Source organism: Phacochoerus africanus, chromosome 11 (genome assembly GCF_016906955.1).
Source record: "Phacochoerus africanus isolate WHEZ1 chromosome 11, ROS_Pafr_v1, whole genome shotgun sequence".
Classification (NCBI taxonomy): Eukaryota; Metazoa; Chordata; class Mammalia; order Artiodactyla; family Suidae; genus Phacochoerus; species Phacochoerus africanus.
Genome location: NC_062554.1, coordinates 131,504,251 through 131,522,358, shown reverse-complemented (window position 1 = coordinate 131,522,358; position 18,108 = coordinate 131,504,251). Strand labels below are relative to the sequence as shown.

The following is an 18,108-nucleotide window of genomic DNA, read 5'->3' as shown; positions in this document are numbered from 1 at the left end:
AGGAGTTCCCACTATGGCACAATGGGATCGATGGCATCTCTGGAGCCCTGGCACACAGGTTCGATCCCTGGCCTGGCACAGTGGGTTAAGGATCCGGCATTGCCACAGCTGTGGTGTAGGTTACAACTGTGGCTCAGATCTAATCCCTAGCCCAGGAACCACATATGCCATGAAGTGGCAAGAAAGAAAGGAAGGAGGGAGGGAGGAAGAAGGAAAGACAAGAAAGAAAGAGGAGGAGGAGGAGAGGAGAGGGAAGGAAAAGCAAGCAAGCAAAGGGAGAACTTGCTCTGTGGTAAGCTTGGGGCAGAATTCAGGTCCCAACAACTAGTCCAGGCACCTGTACTTCCCCCAAGAAGTCCTGCTCCATTCAATGACCTAGGAGCCCTCAGGGGAAGAATGCTGGAGGGGTGATGAGCTGATGAAAGGAGCTTCCTGGGGAGAGCTTTATGGAGGAGGCATCTTTGAGGGGTGGCTCCAGAGAAGGGAGGGCTCTGTCTGGGAGCTAGTCCTCCCGGGCTGTTTGATGCGGTAAAGGCAGGGAGCTGGGAGGCGGGCGAGGAGAGGAAAGGGTGCTGAGGAGATCAGCCACCTGGATCGGGTTAGAGTTTGGGCTAAGAAGAAGGAGCAGGCAGGTGAGGCGGCTGCTGAGCTGGCGGGAAGCACAGACGTGTCCCCTTCGTAAAACCACCGAGGTGAATGGCACAATGCATTTGGGGGCAGCCTTGGGAGAGCAGTGCAGGGCCGGGCTCAGACACCCACCTGCGGGTGAGGAAACCAGGTTTAGCAGTGATATGACAAATGTCTAGAGAAAGATGGAGGCCGACGGACAATTCAATTCACAGAGATTTTGAGCGAGAGTCAGGAGAAAGAGAATGGGGAGCAGGCAGGCAGCTGGCCTGGGACTGAGGAATTTCTCATGAAGTGGAGCTTTTGGTGCTGAAACCAGGACAGTTCCAGGCAAACTGAGATGACTTGGCCCCCTGGGGGAGCAGCCTGGTCCAGCCTGGGGGTCCCTGTTGGGGACAGGTGAGAGAGAAGGCTGGCTGAGGACACAAACTGGGTATCCCCATCCATGAACTTTAAACTTGAACCACAAAGGCAGAGTGAGCAGCAATGCAGTTGTGACCCTGGTAGCTTACATCACCGTCTACCAAGTGCCAGGCACTGCATGCAGACATGCAGGGAATGAAAAAGACGGGACCTCAGAGGAGAAAGGTGATAGGTGCTCAGCCCAACACGAAACCATGAGCGATAGTGCCTCTAAAGGACAAACAAAACAGCAGAGAAAGACAAATTTGAGAAGCGATTCTAGCTGGATGTAGACGGAAGGAGAAGTGGGGAAAAAAATCTGAGCCGGGTTTGCAGGCGGGATTTGGTTGGAAGGAGGCATGAGGTGGCGGAGGCCAGCCCGGGAGGAGGTAGGGTGTTTGTTCACTGGAGGATGTGCCTGGCACGTGCCTGATGGTCACTCGGCACGGGCACCGTGGGGCTGGGCGGCGGGCGACAGCCTGAGGTCATGCTGCAGTTCGAATACGGGCTTACATGAGAGCCTGGGTCCACACTTCGTGTTGAGGCCACAAGGGCCCATCAAAGGTTTTAGAAGGAGAAAATGACGGAGCTCAGAGCCAGGTAATCCACAAAGGGCCTCATCACCTGCAGGGAAGGGGAGTCTACAGCCGGCTCGGGGGGGTTCAGATTCGCACAACCTCTAGCAGCGGGAAGTCCTCCCCCAGTGTCTATCACAGCGCTCTCTTCTGCCATCCAGACGCTTCCTGTGCTTTGGGAGCCTCTGTGGCAGAGAGTTCCACAGGAGATACCGCTCAAGAGAAAGCAAAGGAAAATGAGATTTTACCGAGACTCAAAGGATTAACCAAATACTTGGACTTTATTCCAAGAACTATCCAAGAGAAGAAATACAACAAGCACAAGACTTAGGAGAGAAAAAAATTCCTGTGCTAGAAAGGTAGTTGAGGAGGAGACAAAGGGAAAGAAGGAAAGGGGAACAGAAGAGGAGGAAGGAAGAGGTCCCATCATGGCTCAGCGGACACAAATCTGACTAGCATCCCTGAGATCGGAGGTTTGGTCCCCAGCCCCACTTGGTGGGTTAAGGATCCAGTGTTGCCAAGAGCTGTGGTGTAGGTCAAAGCCGAGGCTTGGATCCTGAGTTGCTGTGGCTGTGGCGTGATTGGACCCCCCCGCCTGGGAATGTCCCTATGCCGCGGGTGAGGCCCTAAAAAGACAAAAAATAAAGGGGGGGCAGGAGAAGTGATGGAGAAGGGAGGAAGGATGAGGAACCAAAATGGTAGAAAGAGGAAGAAGACAAAGGAGGAAGAAAGGAGATGGACTGACTTAAATGGTGTCCCCTCCCTGCCCCCCAAGGGGATCTAAGCCCTAAACGCCAGTACCTGTGAACGTGACCTTATTTGGAAATAAGGTCTTGCAAAGCAAATGTAATACATTTAAGGACCGTGGGATGTGATCATCCCGGACTTCGGGGGGCCCCACGTCCAGTGACTGGTGTCTTTACAAGAGAAGGGAGAGGGAGGTCTGACACGGAGGCAAGGGGCCCCGGCCAGCTGCACACAGAGCCATTGAAGGCCTGGGGCCACCAGAAGCTGCAAGAGGCTAGGAAGGGTTCTCTCCCCAAGGCTTCAGAGGGCCTGCAGCCCTGCTGGCAAGATTTCACACCTCCCGGCTGCACAGTGTGAAAGAGTAAGTTTCTGTTACGCGCTCTGTTGTGGTCATTGGTTACAGCAGCCACTGTGGGAAACGCAGACCCCTGGGGATCCCCCGTGGGAGTGTGTGGTGGGAGACGGTGGGGAGAGGCCTGTGTACCTCCCTCAAGAAGCTTGCAGTCTGGTGCTTTTCTTTACTGTGGGAAAGCTCCAATGGATCAGGGAAATCTGAGACTGCCAAACCCCCTGGGACATGGGCAAATAATAGTGAGATCTGCAAATTAAGTACAATCTCAGTCAACCACAATGCAAACCCGGAGTCCAGATGCCACTGACAGCCTAAGAAAACCCAAGGCCAGGCTCCTCCGTGGGGCCGCCCTTGGCCTTGAGGGAAGAGGCAGCATGTGTCTTGGACAATTGCTGTTGGGGTCAAGCCAGGGCCCTGGACACATGCCCCCCCTCCCCCGCCCCGTTTCAATGGAGGACAGTCTTTTGCTTCCCAAACCAAAGCTTCGGCATCAATAACCCATTGGTAAGCCCACCAGGGGGGTGCATGCCTGAATTATTTATAAAGCCCCTGAAGGCCCTGCACCCAGCGTGCATTACATGCTTGGTTCCTCCCTCCCAGGCCCTTCCCCACCCCTATTCCCAACCCGCTGAGCTTCTGAAGGATTTGGAGCTCCAGCAAGTAGCCCCAAAGGGGAAGCCTTATCTTCCATAAAGTCCACACATAGACAAATAACAACTGACCACCACGTGGCCCATGACATGGTTTTCGAGCTTACGGATGTCAGGGTAATCTCTACCTCTGGGGCAAAGAAAAAAAAAGTCCCCTTGACAAACAAAGTGGGACCCCCACACCAGCTGGTGAAGGAACAGGATGCCTGGGTGACTGGATCCAGGGAACGGCTAGTGGATTACTCAGCTCTCTTCTCCCCAGCTGCCTCCTTTAGGACAGGAGGAACTGATGTGTGTGCACACGCGCTCTCTCTCTCACATGCACGCACGCACGCGTAAACACACACACACACACACACACACACACACACGGCAATAGCAACACTGTTGGCAGACAGCCCAGTCCATGGGGAAACCTGCAAACTCCCAGCCATGGATATGAGAAGGGCAGGCAAGCCGTGCCTGGCTTTGCAGGAGACAGGTGCCAAAGGCCAGGCAGTGGCAGAGGGGCAGCTGCTTAGGCTCTGGCCCCCTCTGTGGGCCTGAGCACAGGGAGCGGTCACCAGCAATGGCAGAGGGGGAAGGAGGAAGCATGAGCCGCCCCTATACGTGGCCCAGGACACGGCTGTACTGTCAGGGGAGGTGGGGCTGGTGGACTTGGAGATGCTGCTTGAAGTGATGGATTATTGATTCAAGGAGTTCTGTGGCTGCGACCCCAGATCATTAGGAGCTGCCTCCAGCACCAGGCAACAAGCCTTAGGCTGAAAGCATCCCTGTCCAGGTTCTAACCTGAGAGAAACGTCACAGTGGAATTAGGAGGCGCTTAACCAGAAAGCCCGGGATGAGCATCCTGGCAGCTTCTGAGCTGCCTCAACACGTAGCAAACAGTGAAACAAAGCCACTCTGCTGCTGGATTCATCTGGCCCTGAGGCAGAAGGATTGGGAAAACTGAATGCCGGCCCTGCCCAGGGATTTGCTTCCAGCCCAGCTCACAGTGAGGGGTTAGCAGAGGCATCTGTCTCCCTGTGCGAGAGTTCAGCTGTGCAGCACAAGGACCAGGCACCCTTCTTCAGTAAATAACATTTGCAAAAGCCGGTCCTCCTCCTGCAGCTCTGCAGTCATGGGTACCCTTTGCCTTTATCTCTCGCTCCCTCTTTCTTCCCCTAGAGCCACGTTTGGTCCCCACACCCTCTGTCCGGGGGCAAAAGAGAGCAGCTGCCACTCAGGGCGAATCTTCTTGAGTCCTCCCCCGAGTCCAGTGAAAACCAGAGATGATATCAGAGAAGAGTGGCCCCCTCCCGCCCCCCACCCCCGCCTTACATCATCACCGCATCATCTCCTCCAGGAAATCAAGTTAAATTCCTGCGGCAAAGGTCCTCCACGTATTTGAGAAAATGAAAGGCTTCCAGTTGAGGGCATGGCGTGCTGCAGACTACAGAGCCCTGAGTACGGTACCGTGTCAGCGTTTTCAGTAATTCTTCAACCGAGATCTAATTGACACGTACCATTCTCTTAGTTTCAGGTCTACAGCATAATGATTCAATATTTGCACATTCTGCCAAATGATCACTACAGTAAGTTCAAGTAACATTGGTCACCAAGGATTTTAAGTATTCGAGGCCACTTCCTAACTCTGCAGCCATTTGCATTTCTTCCAAGTCCTTCTCCCCGCCTCCCTCTCCCCCTCCACCATCTACCATTGGCTTTGTCCCAGGCCCGGGAAGCCCTCTGCCTGCTTCAGCCTCTGGGACCAGCTTTACATCCAGGTGGTTACCGAGGTCCCAAGCAGTTAGGGTGCACGACCACACCTCACCGACAGGAGGCGCCAAATATATGCTGTCCCCCAGTCTGAGAAGTGCAGGATTTGCAAACAAGTACCCTCTTTTAAAAAGTCATACTCCATGAACCAGAAGTTATTTTCAGGTCTGCTCTGAGCATCTGCAAGGCGTGTGCTGAGAAATGCAGCTGAATGCAGCAGCTGTCTGCAAATAGATCGTGGAGGCAAGAGCCACCATCCTCAGCATGCTGTCTGTAACAGGGGTTTTTAAACATACAATTGGTCACGGAAAATCCGCGGGCTCTTGCTACTATAGGCAGCTCAGGGACAGTCAGGTGGATGTACAAGCCTGGAAAGCAAAAGGTTTGAGGAGGTGCTGGGTCCCTACTGCAATGTCAGGTACACAAGAGACATCACTCTCCCTCTGGCCCCGAGAGCATCACCAGTCTAGTCTACCTTGTCCTACTTCTCCTTGGGGTTTCTAGACATCTCCCAGAAAGGTGACTCCTGAAGCTGCCCGAGCCTGTGAGTCTGGGACAAAGTCCCTTTTGAAGTCTTCAAGCAACCTCCTCATAGGTAAAAGCAGGTAGGGAAGGGGCAAGAAAAAGCAACAACAAGAACACGGGGGCTGAGGATACTGACTGGTGGCTCCTGCGGCAGGCCTCTCTGATTCTTACAATTAGACTCTGTTTCCCCGACATCCACGCAAAGACGTTACTTAATCAGGTTACTTCCTGATCAAGCAACAGGCCCTCAGCCAGTCATCTCTGGGCCTTCTCCACCACGAGGCACACAGGTACCCACAAAGGACCTCATTTCTCCCCCCACCCCCATCAGGATCCAGCTCAAAAGTTACCCCCTCGAAGCTCTGCCAGCTCCTCCTGGACCACAAAAAGCCTTAGACTCATCGTTATCATATCCGCACACTGACGTTCAGGCCTCTCCCCGGCCCCAGCTGTGTTCTGGGCTTGACACTTCCGGAGCCAGCCCAGCCGCTAATCTCCAGCCCGGTCGGCTACCCAAGCAAGAGCCGAAGGTCATTCCCCTGGCCTCTCGTGATGGTCTGGGACACACTGCAGCTCTGATGTTCCTGCCACGGCCCAGCACCGGCTTTTATGCCACTCCCACGGTACCAGGGCTGACCCTCATGCCAAAGAGAACTTGTCAGGGGCTCACTCTGGTTTCTATCCCTCCTGGGCTGAGGTGACTCATCTGGGTCCCCTCCTGCTGCTCTGAACAGAGAGCAAACATTCACACGCCATCAGCCGTCCAGTCCTGAAGGGCCTCCTCGAGGCCCATCTGCCCACAGGCCACAGCTCCCCAGGGGACTTAACACCAGAGATGGCAGGGCGGGCTGCAGCCACCAAGACCTCATGGTTGCCAGGCTCCTGGGGGAACTGAGGGTACTGCCATCCCTGGAGCTGGGATGTGGGGTCTGCATGTAGAGTGTGGTCTTAGCAATCGCCAGACTTGGGCTCAAGTTCTAGCTCCAATTTGCTTACTGGCTCTAAGGTAAATTTTTTAGCCTTAATTGGGCCTCAGGTTGCTCAGCACAGAAATGAGATAATGCATATAAAGCTTTTAGCATGTTCTTGGCTGGGAGATACTCAATAAATAGGGGTGATTATGAAAACAGCATGGAGATACCTCAGACAACTAAATACAAAACTACCATATGATCCAGCAATCCCACTCCTGGGCATATATCCGGACAAAACATTCATTGAAAAAGACAGATGTACCCTTATGCTCATCACAGTGCTATTCACAATAGCCAAGTCATGGAAACAACCTAAATGTCCATCAACAGATAAATGGATTAAGAAGATGTAGTACCTATACACAATGGAATACTACTCAGCCATAAAAAAGATAACCATGTGCAGCAACATGAATAGAATTAGAGACTCTCATACTAAGTAAGCCAGAAAGAAAAAGACAAATATCATATGATATCACTTATTTGCGGAATCTAAAATATGACACAGATTATCCTATCTGCAAAACAGAAACAGATCATGGCCAGGGAAAGCAGACTTGGCGTGGTTCTCGGGGGTGGGGGTGGGGGTGGGGGGATGGATGGGCAGTTCAGGGTTTGGGGAAGCAAACGGTTATATCTGGAATGGAGGGGCAATGGGGCCCTACTGTACTTCACAGGGACCTGTGTGTGATTGGGTCACTTTGTTAAACTTGATGAAACACTGTCAATCAACTATACTTTAAAAAAATAAAATAAAAAATTTAAAAAGGACGCTAAAAAAGTAGGGGTGATGATTTTTATTTTATGCTGCCACTAGTCATAACTACAGTGGCTGGGAGACCTGTATACCTAAGGCCTGGGAATAAACAGGTGAACAAGATGGTGTGATACATGGGAAAAACAAGGAAAGTGAGCTGTCTCTACAGATACCATCTTACAGTTCAGGCTTTGACAATCTAGGAGCCTGGTCGCCTGGCAGTTAAGGATCTGGCATTGTCACCGCTGTGGTGCAGATTTGATCCTTACCCCGGAACTTCTGCATGTCATGGGTGCAGCCAAAAAAGAAAAAAAAAAAGAAAAAAAAAACTACAACAACAACAAGAGAAAGGCATATGCCCAATAAGTTGGTGGATTTGTATGTTGATTGGTTGTTTGGCTGGTCCATTCATTTATTCAGTCATTCATTCACTCATCAAACACGTACTTCGTACTGAGCACTAAGAAGACTGATCGGGACAGAGGCGGCTTTTGGGCAGACAAAGCTGAGCCCTTAAGGAGCTTCAAGACAGCAAGGAAGACACACAGTTCAGAGTGCGTTAGAAGTCTAATGAAAGCTAGCGGGGAGCCCAGTGTTTATTGTAACAAAAGGACAGGGAGCCTTACCTATACCAGAGAGACTTAAGGAGACACTATGGATTGTGGATTCACTCTAGAAGTTTAAGTTAAGAAGGACAGGATGAGATCATTAGGTGACATTAGTAACAAGCAAATTACAACCCACAAAGCTTGTAGTGAGAAGCACCAAAATTGCGTGGCCCTGTGACACACATTGTTCTAGAAACCATCTGCACGGATGGCTGGGCTGGGATAGATGTGCATGTGAGCTCCTGCTGCAGGTGTCCCAAGCTCCCTTGGAGGGGCTGCTAACACTTGCTCCATTAATCTGACACCTTAGAAGGTAGTTATCATTGTGACAGGCAGCCTAGATTCAAATCCTGACTCTCCACTTACTAAGAGCAGGGGCCAGAGTAAAAACCTCTCTGCCTGGGAAAATTTCTAAGGATGCACTCAGAGCCAATGAGCACATTTTTAAGTGCTCCTCCTAAGAGCAGGAGCACTTAGATGGGGATAAAGAGGCACAGACACATGGCGGATGAGGCCCTCTAGCTGCACACTCTGCATCAAATGCTCTCTGAGAACATAAGGCTGCTCCCTAGAAAACAAACGGGCTCCTGGGCACCTGGGGGGAGGTGAGGCACAGCTGGGTCGGGGGGATGTTCAGAATGCAGGGACACTCTGCCAGCAATGTCTCGTCAGGATTTTTCTGAGGACCAGGGAGTGACACTCCCACTGCTGAGTGTCTTTGGCTTCTTGATTATTGCACAGGCCAGACCTGTCCATTCTACGGTTCACTGGCCCCTTGAGCCAGAAGAGACATTAAAGATCATCTTGTCCTTGTTTCCAAAAGATGCTCTGCAAAGCACTCGTTCTAACGGACGTCAATACATGTATTAACCTAGAAAAGAGACGGCTCTTAGTATAATTGGAGAAAGTGTGCAGGGGCCAACTAAACGGGGAGAAATGTTGGGATAAACCGTGACATCTGGAAGCCAACCTGCTCACATGGGGACTGAGGCCGAGGTCTGGGCCTCGTTAGCACCACCCTACTTACTAGGCATCAACCACTCTCCTCTAAGAAAATCTTAGGGGAGTTCCCGTCATGGCGCAGTGGTTAACGAATCCGACTAGGAACCATGAGGTTGCGGGTTCGGTCCCTGCCCTTGCTCAGTGGGTTAACGATCCGGCGTTGCCGTGAGCTGTGGTGTAGGTTGCAGACGCGGCTCGGATCCCGCGTTGCTGTGGCTCTGGTGTAGGCCAGTGGCTACAGCTCCAATTCGACCCCTAGCCTGGGAACCTCCATATGCCACGGGAGCAGCCCAAAGAAATAGCAAAAAGACAAAAAAAAAAAAAAAGAAAAAGAAAAAAAAGAAAAAGAAAATCTTAGGAAAGTGCATTCCTCCCCAGAGGACGGCGCTAGCCTCACAGTGCTCTAAAGAACAGATCCTTGCTCACTGGTGGCAAACACACTCTGGAACAGGACATCAAGTTCGATGAAGAGTAAGAAAAACTACAACATCCCTCCCCCACCTCCTTCAGGTTGGGCTCTTCCACGCCCTCCATCCTTTCTGTCCTAGGAAGAAAATGGATCCACCAGGGTGACTCCAATTGCACCACTTCTTACCATCCCTCACTGATGAATCAGCTGGTTCTCTGCCACTACCTAAGGGACCCAGGCACAGCCCTCGGAAGCTTCTTTCTGGAAGATTTCTAGCTGCTAAGATTCAGTCCCTACTCCTCTTTTAAAACGTTTTGTACGTGATAGGATCATTTCCAGAAAAGCTAAGCTCATCAATATCAGTAATGATAGTAATATGTACATTAAGAACTTGCTTCGTCAAAGCACTATTAATTGGGGCCCAGAGAAGTCAGGTAATTGGCCCAAGGGCACCAAGGAGAGTGATGATTTGAACCCAAGTACTTCGACTCAAGAGTCTACATGTTTAACCACCACTACCTACTGCCTCCATGTGATTATTCTATGAGACAAACGATTACAGCCCCTGCTCTCCTTTGATCTGATGCCTCCATTCCTACGGATAATGGAAGGGAACGAACACGACTATGTACCTGCTATCTGTAAGGCACCTGCTATCTGTAAGTAAGGCTCTGTGCCTGGCACTTGATGGTCCTTCCCACAGCTACTCTTTGGGGCAGATAGTATGAATCCACAGAAGAGAAATAGTGGTATTTGTTCAAACCCATGCCCCTCCTATCGCCCCCACCTCCCCAGCTAACAGGTGGCTGAGCCCAGATGTGAAGATCTATCTTTAAAGCCCATACTTATTCCAGAACTTCACTGCTTCCTTGGAAATGGCTGGACAGAGCCTGACCACCTGCAGTTGAAGCTTATTTCTACACCTGAAAATCCACAGAAGGCTTCTCAGTTCCTTAACTTCACTCCCGACCCTCCTGAGGAAAAAGGGACTTGGCTTTGATTTATATTCTGTTGTCCTGAAAGAATTATAGCCTCATCACTCACATCATCTGTCCTCTTTCCCACCCCGAATTCCAACACCCTGATTTTAAAATTATCTTCATAGCTTGACAGGCTAATAGATGATTTTAATTCCACAGAAGCCCTCACTGTGGAAGAATGACAAGGAAAATATGGGCTGTGTAAAGATCATTTTTAAAACTTAGTGACTCAGTGAGAAAGGGGGTGCATCTCTAAGCACCTGGCTTTGCAGTCTGTCTTTGCATCTTACCAACCTTCCGCGAGCATTTGTTCAGGGAGAAAACCGAAAGGCTTTCCAATGCCACTTATAAGCAGAACTCTCTCCCAGCCTCCGATGCTTTGATCTCCCTTTTGCCAGAATAAACTGCCCTTTGGTTAAAGTGGGTTAGAAATGTACAGATAGTACACAAGACAATTCACTATGGCAACCTCGATTTTAGAACATGGGCATCAGGAGGCCTCTGCTTTGAAACCACCCGTAACTATGGTCCCAGCTCCCTCCCAAACTCTACATTGGGGCCTCAGCAAGCTAAGAAAAATCTATCCTGGAACAAATTACTATATGCAAACACGATGCAAAACATACTCAAAAACACAACAATATTGGCTTTAAAAATAAAGCCCTACACACAGAGAATGAAAACCACCCTGCTAATTACCTACATGCCAATTATCCCATGCACCAACTGCTGTTAATTACCTAATTGCTTGTCTGCAATACATCATTTAATTGCAGTGCATTTCCTCTGCTCTCCTAGAGATGAGCAAGAGGACCGATCGCCAGCCAGCACCTGGGAAGTGAGCTCCCATCCCCAATTTGCAAGCAGCGTAGAGCCCAGGTGAAATGCTGATTCAAGAAAGGGTCTAGTTAGAAACAAAGGGGAGCCAAGCATGAACTCAGAACCTCCCGGACTGAAGGCGGAGGAAGAGGACGGGGTGGAGGGGGAGAAAAGGGACGAAGTCGGTGGTGGGTGCTTCCTCCAGGCACTGTGTCACTTTTTTGTTTTTATGCACTTGAGCTTCTCAATGAACCTCGTTAGGAGGGACTTTTATTAGACCTTTTTCACAGATGAGGAAACTGAAGCTTAGAACAGTTTAGTAACTTGCGCAGGGCACACAGCTTCTCAGGAGGCGTGCCAGGGTTCAAAGCTAGGTTCCGAACGCCAAAGGGGGTGCTTTTTTCAGTAACTTGCTAATATCATGGCCAGGTTAGCCTGCTGCCTGACCCAAGTGCGGGCACCGTGTCTGGCCAGCACACCCAGCAACGGTGTGGCTGCCACTTTGAAGGACAATCCCCATGTCTCTCAAGCTGGGACAGGATAGTGATTTACTGTACAATTTTCTGAGGGTGCTGGAGGATAGCAGAGGGCACTGAAGATATTTTGGAGACCATCTGTGGCACCCTGAAAAGCCCACAGACAGGGAGACAGCAGGAGCCAAAGACTGCCAACGTGGGCAAAGCTGAGCACCAGGCTTAACCAAGGCCACCACTAGATGCGATGCTGCAAGACCCGGGGTGGGGGGGACACTTGCCATTTAGAATCAACCCCTTATGAGCTGGGTGGCATTGGAAGAATGATTCTCTGCCCCATGGGGTCTGTGTTTCTTCCCTTGAGAAATGGGGTTGAGGCTGTAATGTCACGAGGCTGCTCTGAGGTTTTAATGAGCTGACCTAAAACACATACTGACATTGTGACCTACCTGGAGTTGGTATGAATAGCATGCAAAGCTCCACCTGCCTGCAGGAAAATGCCCCGCCAGCCCGGCACCATAGGGAGCTGAGGGTCTGGGATGAGAAATGTTCTACTTCCCCTTCTTGTCATGGACACTACCCGCCATCTCCCTCGGAGGAACCAGGAGGCTGCACTACCTTCATGATGCCCGGGTGACCAACCTCATGTGTCAGAACAACTTCATTTTCCCTCCATGAATGGACGAGGCCAAAATAATGAGTGAGCGCTGACTTTGCCACTGACAAGAGCGAAAGGGACTATGAGGCCAGAGCGGCCAGCCCCTCGTCTGCTGCAACAGGTGCAGAGACCTCTGGGATAACATCCACCTCCCAGAACATGCTGCCAAGCAAGAAGGACATTGTGCAGAGCGAGTACCCTGTATACACAAAGGCAGAAACACGAGCAAGAAGAGAGTATCAAGTGGATAAAAGAAAATAATAACAACTCACCATTTAATTGAGCACGGACTGTGTTCCAGACTGTGTGTGCAGGAGCTTTGCAAGTATGTTCTCATTTAATCTTCGTAACTACCCTACACGCAGGCCTTTCCATCAGCCCCATTTTACAGATGGGGAAGCATTTAGAGCTCACAGAAGCACTAAGTGGCAAAGCAAGACGCAGACTGAGATCTCTCCTGGCTCAGAGCCCACCGACAAAGAAAACCCAGGGTCAAAATTCTGGACTGGCCTTTGCTTCTGCCTGCTTCACACTTGGCTTGACCTCAGGTGCCTTTGGCGGAAGTCTTCCCTGAGTTGTGGCCTGAGAGCAGTTCTGAGGGCTAAAGGGATGCTCATACCTGGAGGTTTAAAGATAAAGGGCCGAGGCTTGGAATACAGAGGCCAGGGCCGGCCATGAAGCTGTGAGAAGCAAGAGAAACCCTACTTAAAGACTCACTTCTGCCTCCAGTTCTTCCTTTACTCATCCAGATCTGTGACCTTTGAATAAAACATCCGATTTGTGAAATGAGGGCGGTGGGGAAATGGAGGGGACATGGGATGGTCCCTGCGGTACCTTCCAGCACAGAGGCCTTGCTGGGCCCTGGAGGACATCTACAGGACCAAAGAACTGCCCGGCAGATGCCAAAGGCCCTGTGTTCTCAGGAATCTCTGCAAATAACACACTCGATTTCACCAAGATAGAAGCAGCCGCAAGAATACACTTTACTTGGCCAGAAAAAAATAGCTACAAGAATGATTCATGCATGTAATGTTCTCATCTTCCATGCCCTATGTAACTAGGAATTAATTCTCAGAAGGACACAATGAGCGGCTACAATGAGTACATCCAAACCAGAAGCCTCTTTTTCTTTTTTCTTCTGAGAAAAAGAATTCCTACCTCTTTGTATGAAGGATCCCATTCAAATTTTGGATCCATACCAGGCCCAAAGGCATCTGAGACTGGAAGGACATTTGAAGGTCATTTTTTCCGGGCCCCACCTGCAGCATATGGAGGTTCCCAGGCTAGGGGTCCAATTGGAGCTAGAGCTGCTGGCCTGCACCACAGCCATAGCCAACACCAGATCTGAGCTGCGTATGTGACCTACACCATAGCTCACGGCAATGCCAGACCCTTAACCCACTGAGCGAGGCCAGGGATTGAACCTGCAACTGAGGATTCATTTCCACTGCACCACAATGTGAACCCTGAAGGTCATGCACTTTGATTCTCCATTCGACTCCCGAGTCTTCTCCATGGTGCCTCTGTGGGGTCTCCAGGGGATGCCTCAATACCTCCCAGACGAGAAACCAGATACCACCCCAAGCTGCCCATGGCATTCAGGGCAGCTGCGATCCCTCCCAGGGTCTTAGACTGTCTCCTGCATTGGTTCTTCCTCTGTGCTCTGTGGCCCTGTGCCTCAGGCTCCTCCACAACAGCCCTGCAGACGTGGGGTCCCCGGGTCTCCTCTTCACCAGCGCTGCCCATCGTTCTGCGCTTTTACAAAAACAAGCTGACCACGGACACGTTGTTTTTGCTGCTGGCTTCTTTTTAAAGACAGATTTACTTGATCCACAATTATTCCAAGATGATTTACCCTCCAAATAACCCAAACTGTGCATTTTTTTTTCCCCAACCTATATTATCAGAAACACTGAAAGCTGATTATAATCAACTTGCTTTCATAAAAAGAAGGAAATCAATCAAAACATAGATTTTAAGAGAATCCACTTGGCTAAAAGTATCAGCAAGCATTCCATGGTCCCAGATGAACAAGGAAGCTCCGTGAATACACGTTTCTTCACCACTGCTCAATCCCTCCGGGAATGTAAATGACCAGCTTTCCAATCCCAGGACCGTAAAATCATCTGGTCACAACCTCACATTACATGATGCAGATTCCGAGGCACAGAGATCTCTCCTCTTTCTCCTCGCCATCCCCGGGTGTATCCGCAATTCCCTGTACTGGCTTAGGCACTGGTGATACCAAGGCCCCAAGCCCTTGCCCTCCCAGGTCCCTGCGTAGAGACTGATGAAGCAACGCAATTCAGGAAATTTAAAGGAAGTGGAAGCATCCTGCTGGGGGAACCCAAGGACAGGGGTTTGGAACGCTATACCAAAAAAGTGGAAGACAAAGGGCCTTCCTTTCTCTGTGCCGTTACCCACACTTCCCCTCCAACTGGAACCCCTCTCTTTGTTTGGCAAATTCATCCTTTAAGAGTCAGCTCAGGAAGCACGAACCCCAACCCTTTCTCCCTGACCCCCCCTTAACTGCCCTCTTTATGATCCCGTAACACCTGTACGAATCACACTTATTGTTCTCAGCATCATGCACCTCCCGGGTCAACCTTCTCCGTTAGACTTGAAGTCCCTGGAGCTGGAGAACTGATTGTTATCTAGTTTTATCCATCTGGTCCAGTTCAGTTGGCATGAGTGGCTTTGATGAATGAACAAATAAACATTTCTGCAGAATCTTAAGGGTTAACAGGAGTTTGTCACATGCAGAAGGAGAGAACAGAATGTCAGGCCAAGGAAACCCATGTGGAGACACAGCGCCCTGAAAGGGTGTGGCATGTGTACAGAGCTGTTCGGGGCCTGCTGGTGGGCGGAGCATTCTGGGTGGCAGAGGTGGGCAGGGGAGGAGGGGTTGGGGCTGGGGCTCAGGGGGCCAGCTGTGAAGAACCACATAAGAGGTGCTGGAGTGTGCAGACATTATCCTGCAGTTAGGGTGGGGAAAAAGTCTTTACAGAGAGCAATAACAGGACCCCACTGGTTTTCAAGGTCACCTAAACAGCCCAGGAGAAAGCACTGCATTGAGGAGAGACACAAAGCGGGGGGCTGTGTTTGGAGGCTACTGTGTGGTCCGGGACACAGGGGAGGATCTGGTCTGAGAGCTCAGGAAGAGCCCTGAGCAGGGAGCAAAGCACGGACGTGGGTTTGAGAGCTTAGGTGGAAGCCACAGGATTTGAGGAGTAAACCAAGCCATGGAGAGGCATCCACAACCATGCCCATGATGCTAGGATTTCTAGCTGGGAAGCCCCGGGGCGACACAGCGTTAACAGAGACAGGGACCATGAGGAGAGGAACAGTGGGGACAGTGGCGGCGGAGATCGTGAGGTTATTTCTGGAACGATTCCTGTGACAGTCCTCCCAGATGGTTTTTCTATAGGTCAAGAGCTACCGTCTTAACTAAAGGCGATGAATGCAAGGGAAAAAAAAATCAGTCATGAAAACCTAAAGAGTCCAGGACAAATATCTTAATCCTCGCAGTGACAGATGGAGCAATTCCGATGATTTGAGGGTGAAAGAAACAAGTTCAGATGAGAAATCTTCCGGTTCTTAAAACTACTGATCATTTTCTCAGCCAGTTAAGTCGGCAGTTACATAAACAATATTCCTTCCCCAGACAATCAGATTCCATCTATTCCTTATGTTCTGGACCCAACTGAATCGTGTTCATATCTTTCAACAAAATTATTACCACTAGCTGGCTAATAGCCTCACAGCATTTAGAGGGTCCTAGTTGCCAGGGAGAATTCAGTTTACCTTAATTAAGTGGTCCCCATCAACCATTTTGTTGACTAAGAACTTCATCTTTTACTCATCTTTTCCAAATGGTAGAAGGTCTAGTTTGTTTGTTTGTTTTTGTCTTTTTGCCTTTCTGGGGCCACTCCCACAGCATATGGAGGTTCCCAGGCTAGGGGTCTAATCAGAGCTGTAGCCGCCGGCCTACACCATGGCCATAGCAACGCAGGATCTGAGCCGCATCTGTGACCTACACAGCTCATGGCAATGCCAGATCCTTAACCCACTGAGCAAGGGCAGGGGTCGAACCCGCAACCTCATGGTTCCTAGTCAGATGCGTTAACCACTGAGCCACAATAGAAGGTCTAGATTTTGCAGAAGAAAAGCGCACAGACACACTCCTGAACAAGTCCCTTCTGCACCAACATCTGTCTCTCATCCAGCAGCATCATTTTCGCTTTCATTTCACAGCAAAAGCTCCGAAGAGCACGCAATGGATAGAACCTTTACAGAACCAATTGCTCCACTCAAACAGTGAAAGAATCTTCCTGGCCCATGTGGTTCTCCTAAGTGCACAGAGACTGCTCTTGGTAGAAAAGAAACTGCAAGTGCCAGCTCACCCTCTTCCTCAAGTTGTAGGTGAGAATGAGGTTCCGGGAGAAGGAGTGGGAGAAAGCCGTGTAGAATTCCAGCACTTTCTGCAGGGCGTCCCGTTTGATCACATGCAGGTCACAGTAGGTCAAGGCCCTCACGTTGGCACAGGACTGGGCAAGGGTGGCTTCCTTCCAGAACACGTCTCCAAACACGTCCCCTTTCCCTGAGGAGAGAAAGCGTTGAAGAGGAAAGTGTCAGCAGGGAGGGTCTGGCTGTGGGGGCTGGCTTCCCACTGTGTCCCAGAATTGACGTCCACTCAGCAATCCACAGCTCGGGCTCCCAAAAGGCAAGAATGATTTCAATTTGGACCTCAACAATACACAATCTAGGGAACGTTAATAAAAACACCACGTGACACATGTCAGAATGTAACCAATAACGTTGGGATCATCTGTTACCTCTTGAATATCCCACCCAACAGGGGAACCCTGTGTTGCTCTTTCTGTAAAAAATTTTTACTATAATTGATGACACTGTCCTGTCAATTTCTGCTGTACAGCAAAGTGACCCAGTCGTATATACATATATATGTATATGTGTGTGTGTATATATATACAATCTTTTTCTCACGTTATTCTTAATCACCCTCAGTTTTCCAAAACACCAACCCTGATGTCATCATATTCTTATTTTATGTCTGTCTCCCAACACGAGCCTCCTTGTGTCTCATGCCTTCACTAACACAGTGCCGGGCGCACAGCTGGGGTTCTTGCAGTATCTGCAGGCAAGAGAGCAGCGAGGGAAGAAGGCGAACCGAGGCTGTGTCAGGGTGGCTGAGCGGCGAACATTAGGCTGCCACGGGGGCGGGGTGTGGACCCTTCCCTGGGAGCCGGAGAACAGGCAGTGTCTCCTCTGTTCAGGATGATGTGCCGGGGAGACGTCAGGCAGGAGTGGAGCTCCGCTTGTCTCCTCTTCCGTCCACCGCCCCGAGGCTTGTGAGCATGTGTCCATTCCTCGCTCTCTCTCCCAAACCTCCTTCCACGGTCCTCCCCTGGCCAAAGGCCCTCCTGACGGTATACAATTATGGGCCCCACATAAATGGCATCCCCAGGCCCCTCTATGCCGAGTATTCCACACGACGAGTAAGTCAACAGAATACCAATCCCACATAGCCATATGCTGGGTCAAACCTCGACCCATCTCCTCTAACTATCTGCTTTTCACACCTAGGGCTATCATTCCTCCTACCTTTCCCAGAGAGCAGTGTTTTAACATATGTCTAACGCAAAGCTAAATTCATTCCTGGCACAGCCTCTGGTTATAAATAACTTGAAATGTTGTTTCTCTTGCCTCTAAATTTTCAGCACAGATAAACACAAATTTGATTCCCCCGGGAGCCAGAGAGGAGGATTTGG

The 18,108-nt window shown here is 50.3% G+C and overlaps 1 protein-coding gene across 1 annotated transcript in view; it reads right to left on the bottom strand.

Moving 5' to 3' along the window:
* Window positions 1-18,108, bottom strand: part of KCNH1 (potassium voltage-gated channel subfamily H member 1) — a 387,725-nt gene that overhangs the window by 78,387 nt on the left and 291,230 nt on the right. Inside the window, exon 10 of the mRNA XM_047753552.1 lies at window positions 16,720-16,916. Within this exon, the coding sequence (XP_047609508.1) occupies window positions 16,720-16,916 (197 nt within the window). The remainder of the gene's footprint in view (window positions 1-16,719; window positions 16,917-18,108) is intronic.